General features: G+C 50.1%; 1 protein-coding gene across 1 annotated transcript; it reads left to right on the plus strand.

Annotated features, from left to right (window-relative positions):
• Positions 1 to 14,301: 14,301 nt before the first annotated feature.
• On the plus strand, positions 14,302 to 14,974 carry LOC780684 (alpha-amylase inhibitor 0.53-like). The gene has a single exon (XM_044491459.1). The coding sequence runs from the start codon at positions 14,382 to 14,384 to the stop codon at positions 14,838 to 14,840; it is 459 nt and encodes a 152-aa protein (XP_044347394.1). The 5' UTR covers positions 14,302 to 14,381; the 3' UTR covers positions 14,841 to 14,974.
• The last annotated feature ends 3,815 nt before the right edge of the window (positions 14,975 to 18,789 follow it).

Genomic DNA, 18,789 nt, shown 5'->3' on the forward strand with positions numbered 1-18,789 from the left:
TCATATTCTGCCTCATTGTTGGAGGAATCAAAGTGAATCTGGAGCACATATTTGAGCTTATCTCCTCTGGGGGAAACCAGGACAACCCCAGCACCGGAACCATTCAACATCTTAGAGCCATCAAAGAACATGGTCCAATGCTCCGAGTGAACTTCAGTCGGCTATTGCTGTTCAATCCACTCGGCAAGGAAATCTGCTATTGCCTGGGACTTAATGGCCTTCTTTGCTTCAAACTTGATATCAAGGGGAAGAAATTCAATCGCCCATTTAGCCACTCGACCAGTTGCATCTCTGTTGTGCAAAATCTCTGATAGTGGAGCGTCGCTGACGACTGTGATGGAATGATCAGAGAAATAATGAGCAACCTTCTTTGTGGTCATGTATATTCCATACACGAGCTTCTGATAATGAGGATATCTCTGCTTGGATGGAGTCAAGACTTCAGACAAATAATACACTGGGCGCTGAACTTTGAGAGCTTTTCCTTCTTCTTCCCGCTCGATCGTAAGCACAGTACTGACGACTTGTCCTGTGGTTGCGATATAGAGCAACAGAGGCTCTTTGCTGATTGGAGCAGCAAGCATCGGCTGGGTGGAGAGCAGAGCTTTTAGCTCGGCAAACGCTGCATCAGCTTCTGGAGTCCACTCGAACTTGTCTGCCTTCTTCATCAGTCGGTAAAGAGGCAATGCCTTTTCACCGAGTCGTGAGATGAATCGACTTAATGCGGCCAAGCATCCAGTAAGCTTCTGTACATCGTGCACTCGCACAGGGCGTTTCATTCGGAGAATAGTGCCGATCTTCTCTGGATTAGCGTCGATTCCTCGCTCGGAAACGAGAAAACCGAGTAACTTGCCACCAGGAACTCCAAATGTGCACTTTGATGGATTGAGCTTGATATCATACGTTCTGAGGTTGGCAAATGTTTCGGCGAGGTCAGCAAGCAGGTCGGAACCTTTTCGTGACTTGACGACGATATCATCCATATACGCTTCCACATTCCGACTGATTTGAGTGAGTAGACACTTCTGAATCATTCGCATAAATGTGGCTCCGGCATTCTTGAGGCCGAATGGCATGGTGATATAGCAGAAGCACCCGAATGGAGTGATGAAAGCTGTTTTTACCTCGTCGGGTCCGTACAGACGGATCTGGTGGTACCCGGAGTAGGCGTCTAGAAAAGACAGTCTCTCGCATCCCGCGGTCGAGTCAACAATTTGATCTATGCGAGGGAGAGGAAAATGATCTTTCGGGCAGACCCGGTTGATGTGCTTGAAATCAATGCACATTCGGAGCGATTTGTCCTTCTTAGGAACCATGACGACATTAGCGAGCCACTCGGAGTGGTATATCTCTCGGATAAATCCTGCCGCCAACAGTCGAGCCACTTCCTCACCAATGGCTTTTCTCTTCTGGACAGCGGACCGCCGAAGATGCTCTTTGACTGGTTTTGCAGATGAGTCGACTCTTAGGCGATGCTCAGCCAGTCCCCTAGGAACACCTGGCATGTCAGCGGGCTTCCATGCAAAAATGTCCCAGTTCTCACGGAGGAACTGGATGAGCGCTTCTTCCTATTTCGGGTCGAGTGTTGTGGAGATGTGGGTCCGAGCTGCATCGGGGTCGGTCGGGTGAATGTGAACAGGCTTTGTCTCACCGGACGACTGAAATGCAGATTCTGTGGCGGGTTTCTTGGATCGCAACAAATCACTCGGATCTGCGTTTTGCTTGTATTCTTCGAACTCGACCGCTGTCACCTGGGAATCGGCAATCTTTGAGCCCTTCTGAAAGCACTCTTCTGCCTTTTTCCGATCACCGGTGATAGTGATCACTCCTTTGGGGCCGGGCATCTTCAATTTGAGGTACACGTAACATGGTCGGGCCATGAACCGTGCATAAGCTGGTCTCCCCAAAATGGCATGATATGCACTCTGAAAATCCACGACCTCAAACGTCAACTTCTCTTTGCGAAAATGTTTCGAATCACCAAACACCACGTCCAGAGCTATTTGGCCGAGCGACTTGGCTTTCTTCCCTGGTATAACTCCATGAAAGCTCATGTTACTGGTGCTCAGTCGGGACATCGGAATGCCCATTCCTTTCAGCATGTCTGCATACAACAAATTCAGCCCACTACCACCGTCCATCAGCACTTTTGTCAGTCGAGAGCCTTCGACAACTGGATCGACCACCAAAGCTTGCCTCCCAGGGGTGGCAATATGAGTCGGGTGATCAGATTGGTCGAATGTGATGGGCGTTTGGGACCATCTCAGATAATTTGCTTTTGCTGGGGTGACCATGTTCACCTCTCGATTAATGACTTTCAATCGACTCTTGCTTTCCACATCTGCAAAGATCATCAGAGTGGAGTTGATATGCGGATATCCTTCCTCACTGTCCTCCTTGTCTGCGGCCTTGTCCGACTCCTTCTCCTTGTCCTTAGACTGTTTTCCCTGAAACTGCTGGATCAGGAGTCGACATTGGCGAGTGGTATGCTTCGGGTAGATGATGTTCCCCTCTTCGTCTTTCTTCGTGTGGATGTGACACGGCATATCCATCACGTCGTTCCCTTCTTTATCCTTTACCTTCTTAGGGTTCCAGGATCCTTTTGGTTTTCCTTTAAACTTTCCTTGAGTCACGGCCAGAGCCTCTCCAGGAGCTGCCGGTTCAGCCTTCCGCTTCTGTTTCCGACTGGTGTTTCCCTTTTCCGACTGACTCGGCTTGTGCTTGCCGCTTCGGAGTCGGTCTTCTTCTTCGCCGTTGGCGTACTTGGTAGCAATCTCCATCATCCGACTCAAGGTCATGTCACCGGTTCGACCAAATTTCAAACTCAATTCTCTGTTCTTGACACCATCCTTAAAGGCGCAGACTGCCTGATGATCAGACACATTCTCCACAGTATGGTGCAAAGTGATCCATCTCTGAATATACTCTCTGAGAGTCTCATTGGTCTTCTGCACGTAGACTTGCAGCTCCGTCAATCCAGCCGGTCGCTTGCAAGTTCCTTCAAACGTTCTGATGAACACTCGGGACAGATCTTCCCAAGTGTAAATGCTGCTGGGAGGTAATTGAGTCAACCATGCCCTGGCAGATCCTTCCAGCATGAGGGGAAAATGCTTCATGCCCACCTCGTCGTTCCCACCACCAATCTGAACCGCCACTCAGTAGTCCTCAAGCCAAGTTTCAGGCTTAGACTCACCAGTGAACTTGCTGACTCCTGTTGCCAACCTGAAATTGGGAGGGATAACTGCGGCTCTGATAGCTCTGCTGAAACATTCAGGACCAGAAACATGCACTCGACTGCTTGTGGGCGCATCTCTGTCGAGTCCACCTCGATGGGCTCTGTTCCGGTCGAGCAAACCTTGCACGATAATGGATCGCGCGTCGAAGCCTGGTTCTCGTGGGTCGACTGGAACTCTTCGCCCCGCACTGAGCTGACGCCTGTCATCTTGCTGCCGAGGAGCGTAAGACCCACCCCTCGGAGGGGAATTGGGCAATCGACGCCTATCATCTCGGTCGAGTCGGTTTCCATATTGGTCTCGCCGATTCTCGCGCCCTTCACGCCGCGGAGGCGATCTGGGGCTGTGAGCCGACTGAACCGTATTCGCAGCGACGGATCGACTGTGAATTCTGTTGCGCGACTGCGACACGGCAGAATTCTGATCTCCTGCCGCCCGGAGTAGATCCCTGATCTGCATCAAGCCTCTGCCAGCTTCCGACTGAGAGGGCTGGATGGACTCTGCTATACGGGTCGCAGCTGCTAAATTCTGGATTGGGGTTTGATATACCTGAGTCGGCGGGAAGAGTTGACGTCGACTGGTGTCGGGAACTCGTTGCCGCGCGCGCTCGTCGAGTGCTCGCTGAAGATTCTCCAGTCGAGTGCGTTCGGCAAAATTGGCCAAACGTGCCTCCTCCAAGGCGCGAGCCTCGGGGGTTTCTCCTGCGATGGGAGTACGCAGGGCATCCACGTTCCTGCGGCGAAGTTCCTCTCTTTGCAGAGAGTCGAGTGGCTCGGGCTGGTACTCTTCATGGTCTCGTGCGGGGTCGCCTCCGTCGCCTGCTCCACCATCACGGGCGAAGCCAGGGGGACTGCGGGGCCCGTCGACCATCAGGATTTCCGCCGCTGGGTCACTGCTATCGCAGTCGGATGCAGTCTCTATGGAGCCAGTCGACAGATCGAACATGCCGTAGAGAGATTCGTCGGGCTCGATTGCCGCAACTTGGGTGGTGGCCGTCTGGCGAGCCACCGCGTGCCTCACCCACCGCTGAAGCCTCGACCGGCCCGAGCGCTTGCGCTGGCGGGAGACCGGGAGGGTGGCTGATGGGGAAGTCGACCGATACGGGGTCGACGGTTGCCGCAGCAGAATGCCACGGACACATGCGCGAAAATGTGTCGCACCGCGGACGGGGAGCGCATCGACGTCGAGTGGAGCCTCCTGGAGCCAGGCGGAGTCATCGGCGACGAAGGTGAGAGCACCGAGACGGATCTCTCGACCCTCAACCAAAACTCCAGCAGTCACCATGATGAAAGTACTCGGAAGAACCGCAACCTTTCCACAAAATCGCTAAAACACCTGCCCCACGGTGGGCGCCAACTGTCGTGGTTCTAAGTCTGACAGTAGAGTGGGGGGTAGGTACGGAGAGGCAAGGTCTTAGCTATGGAGAGGTTGTAAACACAAGAGATGTACGAGTTCAGGCCCTTCTCGGAGGAAGTAAAAGCCCTACGTCTCGGAGCCCGGAGGCGGTCGAGTGGATTATGTGTATATGAGTTACAGGATGCCGAACCCTTCTGCCTGTGGAGGGGGTGGCTTATATAGAGTGCGCCAGGACCCCAACCAACCCACGTAATGAAGGGTTTAAGGTGTATTTAGTCCGGGGCGTTACTGGTAACGTCCCACATAAAGTATCTTAACTATCATAAAGTCTACTTAACTACAGGCCGTTGCAGTGCAGAGTGCCTTTTGACCTCCTGGTAGTCGAGTGAGTCTTCGTGGTCGAGTCCTTCAAGGTAGTCGAGTGAGTCCCTCGTTGGTCGACTGGAAGGTGACCTCTTCTAAGGGTGTCCTTGGGCAGGGTACTTAGATCAGGTCTGTGACCCTACCCTAGGTACATGACCCCATCAGCAGGCACGTGGGTCGACGAGCTTCCATCAGTTCTTTGGGGACTGAGGACTACTACAAATCGGTCAACTGGGAGGACCCCGTTCTTTTTGGTCTACGGAGCTGAAGCGGTTCTGCCAAGTGACCTGCTTCACAATGCACCACGAGTCGATCTCTACTCCGAAGCTGAAGTAGAACAAGCACGGCAGGATGCAGTCGACCTTCTGGAAGAAGAAAGGGAGATGGCCATGATCCGATCGACCATCTATCAGCAAGACTTGCGTCGATTCTACGCCAGAAATGTGAAGAGCCGAGCCTTCCAAGAAGGAGACTTGGTCCTCCGAGTGGACCAACAGAAGCCACACAAACTCGCCCCTACTTGGGAAGGCCCCTTCATTGTTACCAAAGTTCTCCACAACGGAGCATACCGTCTGTACAATGTCGATCGCCAGATTGATGAGCCATGAGCTTGGAATGCGGATCTACTCCGCCCCTTTTATACTTAAGTATTCACTCGGATGAGTTGTAATAAAAGTACTTTTGTAGTTTATTTATCAAAGACAAGAGTTTCATAATTTTCCCAGTGATTGTTATTACTTTTGTTTACATAAATCAATCCCCCAGTGGGTGGCTTAGCTGCGAATCCGTTTCGCCTAAGTTTGTAAAAAAAATCCTACCTAGTGGTAAGCCAGCCTTCCACTCGGAGGTTTAGCCGCGAATCCGTTTCGCCTAAGTATAAACAAAATCCTACCGAGTGGTAAGCCAGCCTTCCACTCGGAGGCTTAGCTGTAGCCCAGTGCTCGCCTAAGTTTCTAAAAATCCTACCGAGTGGTAAGCCAGCCTTCCACTCAGAGGCTTAGCTGCAGCCCAGTGCTCGCCTAAGTTTCTAAAAATCCTACCGAGTGGTAAGCCAGCCTTCCATTCGGAGGCTTAGCTGCAGCCCAATGCTCGCCTAAGTTTTTGAAAATCCTACCGAGTGGTAAGCCAGCCTTCCACTCGGGGGCTTAGCTGCAACCTAGTGTTCGCTTAAGTATAAAAGACAACATGCGCTCCGCAAGGAGGATGAGGCGCAGGTCTACTCCTGCCTTCTCCTTCCGAGCTACGCCACAAATACAATGTGCGCTCCGCAAGGAGGACGAGGCGCAGGTCGACTCCTGCCTTCTCCTTCCGAGCTACGCCACAAATACAACGTGCGCTCCACAAAGAGGGCGAAGCGCAGGTCGACTGCTATCTTCCCCTTCGGAGATACACCTTGGAAATCCTACCGAGTGGAGAGAAAACCTCTCACTCGGGGGCTTAGCTGCAGCCCAGCGCTCGCCTAAGTTTCTAAAATCCTACCGAGTGGAGAGCAAAACTCCCACTCGGGGGCTTAGCTGCAGCCCAATGCTCTCCTAAGTTTCTAAAATCCTACCGAGGGGAGAGCAAAACTCCCACTCGGGGGCTTAGCTGCAGCCCAGTGCTCGCCTAAGTTTCTAAAAATCCTATCGAGTGGAGAGCAAACCTCCCACTCGGGGGCTTAGCTGCAACCTAGTGCTCGCCTAAGTTTCTAAAATTCTACCGAGTGGAGAGCAAAACTCCCACTCGGGGGCTTAGCTGCAGCCCAGTGCTCGCCTAAGTTTCTAAAAATCCTACTGAGTGGAGAGCAAACCTTCCACTGGGGCTTAGCTGCAGCACAGTGCTCGCCTAAGTTCCTAAAATCCTACCGAGTGGAGAGCAAACCTCCCACTCAGAGGCTTAGCTGTAGCCCAGTGCTCGCCTAAGCGTGACGAGCATGAGTCGATTGCAAATTGTGCTTCGTCCCTACCTACAAAAGAACATCACAGGCACTAATTTATATTCCAAGCAAAGGATGATGATCGTTCGAAGGCGGAAGCAAACATATCAAACGACAAACTGAGTTCGGATAACGTCCTACGGATCCAGAAGTGCTCAGGCATCAAGCCTGTTAAGGTTTATCGGTTACAAAAATCACTCGGCATTCCGAGGCAAATTTAAGGCATCAAGCATAGAAGTTTTTTACCCCTCCTGCGGAGGGCTGGAAGGCACAACAAACTCGTCCAGGTCGATTCCATCTGCGATCCGAGTGGCAGCGGCGATGAAGGTCTCCATGAAGGATCGGAAGTCGTGCTTCTTGGTGTTGGCCACCTTGAGAGCTGCCAGCTTGTCCTCTCGCGCATCCTTGCAGTGAACATGGACCAGAGATAGAGCAACGTCGGCACTGCATCTGCCAGAAGACTTCTTCCATTCGTGCACTCGACTTGGAACTTCGTTCAGTCGAGTCATCAAGGACTCAAGGTCGTTCTGAAGTGCTTCTCCTGGCCAGAGCGCCGTGTCGATGCGTGATGTCGTAACCTTCAGCCTTGCAAGATAGTCAACAACAGCAGCAACACGAGATTCGAGTCGGAGCACGTTCATGGCAGCTTCATCCTTCACGGGAGAGTTGATGGGGTCCAAGCCAGTTTCCACTCGACTAGTCTCTTCTTCAAAGTTTTGACAGAATTCTGTGGATATGGTCCAAGGATAAGCTAATGTTCCCATAAAGTCAGTAATTACCAGTCAGATATTAGGGATTACCTTCGAGCATGAGGAGTAACTTCTTGGCGAGCCCTCCCAGATAAGCCTCCAAGTCACTCTTCTTTCCAGCCAGTTCGCTAGCCTTGTCACTCAGGGCTACCTTCTCATGCTTCTGTTGAGTGACCTCCTTGTTGGCCGCGTCGAGAGCAGCTTTCAGAGTGGCATTCTCCTCTTCAAGTTTGCTGACCGAAGCCAACTTCTCTTCTGCAAGTTCGTCTTGTCCGAAGCCGCTTTCTGCGCCTCGACGAGGTCACGGTCCTTCTTCTTCAGAGCATCCCTCAGTTTATCTGTAAAAGCACAATAAGATCAGACTCGGGGACGGACAAGAAGCAAAGACAGTCGTCAAGATTCTCGCCAAACATACCTTTTGCCTCCTCCTTCGCCTTCGTGAAGTTCTCCTGGACAAGCTTCAGGTCAAGTTCGAGCTGGATATGCTTGTTCTCCAATTCGGTATAACGAGCTGAAAGCTCGCAAGATCTCTGCAAAAAACCAATCGACAGACGTCACAGATAGGTCACTTCTGAGTGACTAAGAGAAAAATTATAGTATTTCTAAGACTACAGCTGAATCTAAACATTCAACTGTAGTCTCGGGGACTACACCCAGTGGGTGCACTCAGCGTGCCCCCACTAGTTCTATCAGCTAGACTCAAAGTCGATCAGTCGACCAAAAAGGTGTGTGTGTGTTCTTCAGACTATAGTCGACTGCCAGCAGTCGACCACAGTCTCGGGGACTACACCCAGTGGGTGCACTCAGCGTGCCCCCACCGGTTTACGATTCCATTCGACCAGATCGAGTGAAGACAGTAATGAGAAAAAAGAAAAACTCAAGACATAAAGACTATAGTCCACTGCCAGCAGTTGACCATAGCCTTGGGGACTACACCCAGTGGGTGCACTCAGCGTGCCCCCACCAATCCAGATTCTCAATCGATACACCCAGTGGGTGTACAACAGATACTAAGATTTTCAGAAAGAAAAGTTTTCAGATAACATATCCTAACAGAACAGGCAGTGATCGACCAACCTGAACATTGCTCTGAAGGGCTGAACTGGCGTCATAAGCTGCTTGACTGGCGTCTCGGATCTCCTTCACTTTCTCCATCATAACCCCCGCCTGGCGTATGGCTTCTTTAGCAGCGCTCGCTCGGTCTTCAGGGACGTGGTGGGAGGAGAAAAGTGAAGGCTGGCCAGCACTCGACGACGAAGGGCGAGCACTCGTCAGCGGCACCGCAAAGGATACGGTAGGCCGAGTGACACTGTCACCCTCCGCAACCAACGTCTCAGGTGCCGATACGACCTGAGCTGCCTTGCCAGCGGACGCTCTCCTATTCCTCCTCTGCCTCAGTGGTTCCTCGTCTTCATCATCATCAGGAAGATCAATGATGATATTAGATGGAGCTGCAGAAAAGAGTCGAAGTTAAAAACGAAGATTCCACCAAGTGAAAATGAAACTTCAAAAGTCATACCAGGGTTGGAAGTGACGGCATCCTCCATTTCTTGATCATCAGGTCTGGCCGAGGTATCAGAAGTAGCAGCACTGCAGTTTCAGAAATCAGTCAACCAGCTAACGAATCGACCAAGAATAAATCCATGAGAAACACGAGGACACGAGCTATGTCATTACCCAGAAATAGTGGGAATCACCATCTTCATTTTCGGCAGAGCCTTCGTCGGCCTCGACGGCACCACTCGAGATTGCTTTGGCGCTTTCTCAGTCGGCGCCGGGGAGGTCGTCCGAGGACGCTGGTCGATTGCACAGCAGGTGCGGCCCCCTTGCCACGCTCGACCGCAGGGTCATGAGCAAGCTTGGACCTTCTTTCAAAACGGGGAGGCGCAACTTCCTCCTCCTCTTCCTCCTCCTCCTCCTCATCGGAGCCAGCATCTTCATCACCCTCGTCACCATCCGATTCCCACTCCTCTTGACTTTCACCTCCACTTCCCTCCTCCTCCTCAGTTCCTTATATAGAGTCGCTTCCGAGTGGCTGACTGGTGGACCCAGGCAATCCTGTCAAATCCAGAAACAGTCGCGCGAGGGATACGTGGCGAAAAAGGCGGCGCGGGAATCGAGGCGTCTCTGTCTTATCCCGTCCGAGTACCGCGGCCTTCCCCGCTTCGCGCGCTTCTCGAAATTTGGATCCCAGTAAATCCGCTAACCGCGGGGCAACTTGTCAGACGGAAGATCTCCTGCGATCCGTCGCTCGGAGATCTCCAAGTATCGAAAGATCACTCGACCTACATCCAGAATGGATCAAGGCGATTGAAAAAGAAGTTGATACCGTCACCTACGGTCATTTGATCCAAAACAAGACGTACTCGTAGCAAGAAAGGAGGAGTCGGAAGAATTCTCAACTCCTTCCTCACTCAAACCTCGATCCATTCGGGGGCTAATGATGAAGTCATGTACCTAGGGTAGGGTCATGGACCTGTCCAAGGTACCCTCCCCCAGGACATCTTTTGATGAAGTCATCTTCCAGTTGACCTAGAGGGACTCCACTCGACTGCCTGGAAGACACTCGACGAACTTGAAGACACTTGACCATGAAGACTCACTCGACCACCAGGAGTTCAAGATCTACTATATATCCAAACGGTCTGTAATTAAGTAGTCTTTATGGTCATGACGACACTTTATGTAGGGCATTACCAGTAACGCCAGACCTTAATGTACTTTAACCCTCCGCTGCGTGGGCTGGCTGGGGTCTTGGCATCCTCTATATAAGTCACCCCCCTCCACTGGCAGAAGGGTTCGCACCCCTGTAACTCTCACACATATAATCCAGTCGACCGCCTCCGGGCTCCGAGACGTAGGGCTGTTACTTCTTCCGAGAAGGGCCTGAACTCGTAAAACCCTTGTGTGCACAACTACTCCATAGCTAGGATCTTGCCTCTCCTTAGTACCCCCTACATTACTGTCAGGCTTAGAACCACGGCACCGCCCCCGCTCGTGCCAGGAACCCCCGCCGCCGCGCAGGACCGCCGCCGCCCAGAGACACCACTCGGAATCGCCCCGTCCCGCGCGGGAGGACACCCAAGAGGGGAAATACCAGGGGCCGCCGCCGCCAGCGTCGCCCATGCCAGGCCCACGGCAGGCGCCGGCGCCGACGGCAGGGAGGAAGGAGGAGGGGGAGGCGCGTGGAAGAGGAGGTTGGGCACGGCCGGCCGCCTCGGGCGGCACGGTCGCGGGGGAGGAAAAAGGAGTTCCTTCTGCGCTCTTGGCAGAATCGCCCTTTGATTTAGATAAATTTCTTGCAAAAGAAAAGAAAAAAGAAAGTGCACGACCTCCTTCCTAAAAAAACAAACAAAGCATCCTCTAAGATCTTTCTCCTTCGAGTCTGGGCGAAGGTCACTTCTTGGCTTGGACTCCGTCACATCATGAACGGATTGGTATCTTATGGCCTCGGTGAAGGAGTGGCCGATTGAGATGGCTAGTACGAGAGACCAAACACAGAAAGGCCATCTCCTCCTTGAAGATGTTTGTTACATGGGAAATCTGGAAAGAGCGGGATGCCAGAGTTGTCCGCAACCTCAGTGCCCCCACTATTGTGATTGTGACGACGATCAAGGAGGAGGCCCGACTTTTGGCATTGGCAGGAGCTGCGCATTCACCACGGCCCGCACAGTCTTCTAGTACTGGACAACGTCCCTCTGCAGCAGGTTGAACCCCGTCTCCCCGGGATCTGCCCACGCACGCCATGACGGTGACGACGGTAGTGTTCCTATGGTCAGGGGAGAGCACTGGGGCAGAGGAGAGGGTTCGAGCGTGTGGGGGGAGGGGGTGTGGGGCGGCAGGGTCGCGCGGGAGCGGTGGAATGCCGCGGTGGCGCGCAGAGAAGCCGTAGGCGGCAGTGGCGGTGCCAGAACTGCAATCTTGTGTAGTCATTTTCAAATTGTGTAGTCAAGTATATAAATTCGAACAAAAAAATTCAACATTTTTGCAGCTGGGTGGTCAATTGACTACCCAGTTGATGAGTGGCTTCGCCACTGGTCGGCGGAGAGTCCAGTGCGGCGCGCGAGGGGAACGAGAAAGGGGAAATAGGGATTTGGCTCCGCGCCCGTGGTTGGGGGGGGGGGGAGGGGGGGGTTCCAGACTGTTGGTCGGCGTTATTTGTCGACCGATGAATGGATGCGCATGGGAGTTTTCCCGACCCACAGATCGACAATAAATGTGCTTGTATTCCCGTCCGATGGTCTGTTGTTGTCCACAGGTTTTCCCAACCATCTGTCACAACATTTCCCAACCAACTGTTGATCGACGATGGTATTTTTTCCCGACACACGTTTGTAGGGAATGCAGTGTCGAGCGTTGACCTTTGTCCTTGCCTTTGCTTTGCTGGCAGGGTTGCTTGAGCTGGTCTTCGCTATAGTGCCAAGGTGTTTGGCCAAGTCAAAGGTACTGGCATGCTGGTAGAACTTGGCGACCTGATGGGATTTCTCGAGCTCGAGCTTGGTGGCTATGACGGCCGAACTGAGCTAACTCGAAAGGACCTACACATCCATGAATGCATATTTTGCCGCCACTTTTATTTTATCGCAGGGTTTGTAGTTAGACTTATTGTTTGTATCGGACTTATTGTGTATGAAAATTATTGTAATAACTCTTAAACTGGTATTGAAATAGTTTACTTTCTTTATGATGTGAAATCCTATGGATGTGGATGTATACTTATTATGATCCTAGGAGAGTATGTTGAACATATCCACGGTATGGATTCTCCTTTTAAATCTTCTTTTGTCATCAGGTTAATTGCCTTAAGTGGTGGTTAGCACCACATGATTAAGGTAGATTATGATTAGAGTAATCTGCTCCATTACAGTAACCCTCTAACCCATTATTGCCATTCTTATAGCTATAGTGTGTTTTGCTAACTAGGTCCTTATTTGTGTAGTTTACAACGGATTCAAATAACCATACACAGCACACAAGCGATGGAGCGCAGAGGAGCCCTACAAGCAATGTTCTTGGTTCTTCACCATCGAGAAACAATTCGTTCTTTAGCCTTTATCATATGATTATGTTGGTTGCCGGCATGCGGAGGGGTTTGGGACTCATGATCGAGGATTGGGATATATGTTATGTGGATTGGGCTGAAATGAATGATATGTGTTGATTTGTGTGTAAATGACGTCCCAACGGCTCCCACTGCAGGGGAGACTTTGCTGATTTTTTTCTTCTAATTACCGTACTTATTTTATACTCAGTATGGGTTTATGCTCATTGGTTGATGCGGGTTAAGATGTAGCCACTCTTCTTTTGTCACCCTGCTTCTTCATACTCCGCTTGCAAAATCCGGCTATTTTTCTATCCTTTTGTCATATGATTATGTTGGTTCCACTATGAGGAGAGTTTGGGCCTCGAGACCGAGGATTGAGACATCTTATTGTGTGGGTTGGTCTGAAAAGAATGATATGTGTTGATTTGTATGTAAATGATGTCCAACGGCTCCCGTACATTTTTTAACTTCCGATCTATTCCTCTTCAATCATGGTAGTACAACGAAGACCAGAAATAATAAAAATTACGTTCAGATTCGTAGACCACATAGTTACAACTACAAACACTGAAGCCTAATAGAAAAGCGTAGTAGAGGCATTCGGAAAACGTTGTAAGTGGCGTGGACTGGAGAAGCCGCTAGTATGACGCCGCTGATAAGGCTCACTAGTGGCGCCGACTTCCAACGCTCGTAGAAACTTGATATTACTGGCATCGGCGGCCAACGCCGCTGATAGCTTTAGTACTGCTGGCGCGGGTCGGCCGATGCCACATGTACTTATTGTATTCGTTGTATCGGGTAAAAAACAACACCACTATAAAATATGACAGAACAATAAAAATCTGGTAAATCACATTGCAAAGATGGAAATCATATCGCATTGCATATGAAACCACAAGGCTTTTGCCGTGTGCCAAAGACATTCAAATCCGGTAGTGAACTTTGTCTTGTTGTATATTTGGACGGCGTCTTTTGAAAGAGAAAACATCACACATGATTTCTTTTTCACTAAACTCCATTGGCCTCGTTGATATGTTCGTTCTCTTCTTTTCCAATCTTGTGTATGCATTCGCTATATTCTCTTGATTCTTGAGCACTCCCATTTAATGATTTCCTCACGCAAAGGTGGACATATCGTGCCAAGATGAATCTTGCATTCCTAGTTTTCTTTGCATAAACTAAGATGGGATCCTCTGACAAACTGTGGGTTTTATTTAGAACTTGAAAAGCTGACAATTATGCAAACAAATCCGCACGACACTGTTGGAAGTTAAAAAAAATAGTTGTGATGTGTCAGCATAATATATACAAGCCCACAAGCCACTCATGTAGATGATATGATGGACGGCTAGGGTTTTATGTCCGTTCTGTGGACCTCTTTCCATTTCCGCTGCCACATATATGAACCAAAGATGTAGCTAATTTTGTCTATGTGGTAGAGATTAACAAACTATGGGTTGTAATCACAATGTTTAGATGCATGCCAAAATACATCGCCGCACTGGATGAAGAAAAATGACGTGGAAGCCCAAGCTATAGGCACTAGACAGAAGCCACCCACGTAGATCATGAACAACTTATGTCTGTTTCCTTGCACCTTTTTATCTTTATCTAGCTATATAAACCGTCCACAGATCAAGAGTGTAGTTATCCATATACAGAACCATTTAAGATAGTACTAAATCAGAGACAGAAAGTCTGTTCGCAGAGGAACAAAGTCGATGAAGATCGTGTTCTCGGTGCTCCTGCTATGTATGCTCGTGGCGACACCCATAGCGTCCGAGTACGGCGCATGGAGCTATAACAGTGGTCCCTGGATGTGCTATCCGGGGCAGGCCTTCCAGGTGCCCGCGCTCCCTGGCTGTCGTCCATTGCTGAAGCTCCAGTGCAATGGCAGCCAGGTGCCCGAGGCCGTCCTAAGGGACTGCTGCCAGCAGCTCGCCGATATCAGTGAGTGGTGCAGGTGCGGTGCCCTCTACAGCATGTTGGATAGCATGTATAAGGAGCATGGCGTGTCGGAGGGACAGGCGGGGACAGGCGCATTCCCAAGCTGCCGGAGGGAGGTGGTGAAGCTGACGGCGGCGAGCATCACGGCGGTCTGCAGGCTACCCATCGTCGTTGATGCGTCCGGAGATGGAGCGTATGTCTGCAAGGATGTGGCCGCATACCCGGATGCCTAGTCAAGCGAATGAGTAGCTAATATGTTCTGTGATACATCTGCCTCTTAATTTATGGGTTGCGCACAAGCTGAATAAAATGGTGTATTCACCTATGCGAAATGCATCGTTAATGAATAAAAACGAAGTTCCCTGTTGATCGAGAAATTTCAATCCAGCATACAAAAGAATAAGTAGACGCATGCCCTGTGATCGATCTTTTGGAGCCTTTGGCTATATCGTAGCCAGCTATTATTGTAAGAGTGGCATCCGGGTGCTCGTCCATGATTAGGTTGTAGATGTCAGATCACTTGTACAGACAGACACATTATGCTGATGCCGTTCTTAATCGAGTAGAAGAATTCCATGGTCACAAATAGATCAGAGAAGAGATGGTTGACCACACAAATAGATCAGAGAAGCGATGATCATATTGGGTCAGGATGTACATACCTATGTTCCTCCTTGATGTAGGGAACATCCGGCACGGCCTTGCGCCACTCCTTGCTGCCCGCAACGCGGCCATGCCCTGCCCTAGGGTTCCGCGACGACGGCGGCGACGGCGTCCCACAACCACACCCTCCCATGGGTCCTGCCTTGATGTGGGGTTCCGCAGTGGTGGCGGAGGTCTCGGAGGCCGCGTTGACGCCGGGGCCAGAGAAGCAAGACGTTAGCGGCGGAGGCGGCGGAAGATTCTGCAGTCCCGGAGGCAGCGTTCACACCTAGGAAATAGATCGAGGGAGTATCTCGATCGAGAGAGGAGTACAGGGGGGCCTCGTTCCTCTGATTTTGTTTAGTGGGACGGGGCTCAGTTCCTTGTTTTTTTTTTGGCTAGGTGTGAGGGGAAGCAGTGTGGTGGGAGGGGGGAAGGAAAAAACCAGTCGAAAAAAACCGAACGAAAATCCTACCAACTGCTTCATTAGGAATAAAGATTAGTGTGTTCCTTTTTTATTCTTGCATGCAAAGATTTAATGTGTCTCGAAAACTAAAAATGAGATGGAGTGAGCCCTTTAAATTGGAAAAAACAAAAAAAATTGAGATAAACCCTATAAACCGGGAAGGAGGGAGCAGGTCCTTGTTTGTGTAGCTTACAATGGATTCAAATAACCCTGCACAGCACACAAGTGATGGAGCGCAGAGGAGCACTGCAAGCAATGTTCTTGGTACCATCGAGAAATGGTTATTTCTTTTGCAGGGGAGAGAAATGGTTAGTTCTTTAGCCTTTATCTTTTGATTATGTTGGATGTCGGCAAGAGGAGCTGTTTGGGACTCATGACGGAGGAATGGGATATATTATTATGTGGGTTGGGCTGAAATGAATGATATGTGTTGATTTGTGTGTAAATGACGCCCCAACGGCTCCCGCTACAGGGGAGACTTTGCTGTTGATTTTGTAATTAACATACTTATTTTATACTTAGTATGTGTTTGTGCTCATTGGTTGATGTCGGTTAAGATGTCGCCACTCTTCTTGTGACACCCTGCTTCTTCATACCCCTCTTGCAAAATCCGGTTAGTTTTCTTGCCTTTTGTAATATGATTATGTATTTTTAGGGTTGTAATATGATTATGTTGGTTGCCAGCATGACGAGGGCTTTGGGCCTCATTGTAAACGAAGGAGAAGTAGATTGGATCGGCGCGCCCAACATGGTGGCCTCGGGATGTATTTATATGGGTGCAACTAGGGCACAAATTACAGGTTATTACAGGAGATAAGTACAGACTCCTAGATCACAACAATATACAATTTAACATCCCCTCTCCATCTGAACTTCCTTCGCGAAGATTCAGATTGTATCTATTTAAGACACATGGTGCCTCATCTAGTGGTTTGGTGAAGATGTCAGTAACTTGTTCCTTGGAAGAGATGAACCTAACATCCAATGCTTGGCTGCAACTTTTTCTCGAACAAAGTGGAAATCCACCTCTATATGCTTGGTTCTGGCATGAAACACCGGATTTGCAGACAAATACGTGGCACCCAGATTGTCACACCACAAGATTGGAGGTCATGACATAAAGATTCCAAGTTCACCAAGAAGTGACTGTATCCAAATTATCTCAGCCGTACCATTGGCAATGGCCTTGTACTCAGACTCCGTGCTTGATCGTGAGACTGTGGCCTGCTTTCTGGAGCTCCAAGAGACAAGGTTGGGACCAAGAAAAACAGCAAACCCTCCTGTAGACCTGCGATCGTCACTACATCCGGCCCAGTCCACGTCAGAGAAGCAACTCAACACCATTGAAGATGACTTGCTGATGGATAGACTCATACCACGAGTGTACTTCAAATACCTCAAGATCCTTTTTGCGGCCGAAAAATGTGCAGTCGTCGGTGCATGAAGGAACTGACAAACACGATTCACATCAAAAGAAATATCCGGCCTGGTCAACGTCAAATACTGAAGTGCCCCAAGTAGGCTGCGGTATTTAGTACTGTCATCCTGAAAGAGAGGTGCCCCGCTATCCTTGCTGATTTTCTCACTCGAGGACATGGGAGTAGTAGAAACCTTACAACTCTCCATGTTAGCACGGTGAAGAATGTAGCCAATGTACTTCTGTTGAGAGAGCACAATCCCCTGTGGCGACGACTTCACCTCAACCCCAAGAAAAAATGCAAGGGACCAAGATCCTTGAGAGAAAACGTGGCATGAAGATCAGCAAGTAGCTTAGTTGTTGTAGTAGGCGATGAGCTAGCCACAATGATGGCATCCACGTAGACAAGCATAAACATGGTGACACTGCCACGATGAAAAATAAACAAAGAAGTTTCTGCTTTAGACGCCACAAAACCAAGTTGAAGAAGTCGCGAGCTTAACCGAGAATACCAGGCTCTGGGGCCTGTTTGAGTCCATAGATGGCTTCCCTCAGCTTGCACAGATACCGAGGAGCAGTAGGGTCCACAAATCCAGGAGGTTGTCGCATATACACCTGTTCCTGAAGAACTCCATGAAGAAATGCATTCTGGAAAGAACTAGCCGAATAGTAGCTGGTTTGACAACCGGACTGAACGTATCATCATAATCGAGACCATACCGTTGCTTGAACCCTTTCGCAACAAGATGAGCCTTGTGACGATCAACGGTGCCATCAGCCTTGTACTTGACCTTGAAAACCCACTTGCAGTCGATCACATTGACATGAGGTGGTGGTGGAACTAAGGTCCACGTACCATTGTGACGAAGGGCATCAAGCTCAAACTGCATAGCGGCACGCCAAGCAGGAGATTCCATGGCCTCACGATGATCACTGGGTTACATGGAGACCAGAAACACATGCCTAGATGGATCATAGTTGACAGTACCATCCGTATGGTGCGCAACTTTGCGAGTATGATCACGTGTGCGTGTCACCATTGCAATGGCAGGAGGTGCAGTGGACCCAGGTGTCGGTGTCAAAACCGGCAGATCTCGGGTAGGGGGTCCCGAACTATGCGCCTAAGGCTAATGCTAACAGGAGGCGAGGGACACGATGTTTACCCAGGTTCATGCCCTCTCGATGGAGGTAATACCCTACTTCTTGCTTGATTGATCTTGATGATATGAGTATTACAAGAGTTGATCTACCACGAGATCGAAGAGGCTAAACCCTAGAAGCTAGCCTATGATTATGATTGTTGTCCTCCTACGGACTAAACCCTTCGGTTTATATAGACACCAGAGGGGGATAGGGTTACACAGGGTCGGTTACAGAGAAGGAGATCTACATATCCGAACCGCCAAGCTTGCCTTCCACGCCAAGGAGAGTCCCATCCGGACACGGGACGAAGTCTTCAATCTTGTATCTTCATAGTCCAACAGTCCGGCCAAAGTATATAGTCCGGCTGTCCGAGGACCCCCTAATCCTGGACTCCCTCAGTAGCCCCTGAACTAGGCTTCAATGACGATGAGTCCGACACACAGATTGTCTTCGGCATTGCAAGGCGGGTTCCTTCTCCGAATACTCCATAGAAGATCTCGAATACGAGGATCGT

Source organism: Triticum aestivum, chromosome 3B, assembly GCF_018294505.1.
Source record: "Triticum aestivum cultivar Chinese Spring chromosome 3B, IWGSC CS RefSeq v2.1, whole genome shotgun sequence".
Classification (NCBI taxonomy): Eukaryota; Viridiplantae; Streptophyta; class Magnoliopsida; order Poales; family Poaceae; genus Triticum; species Triticum aestivum.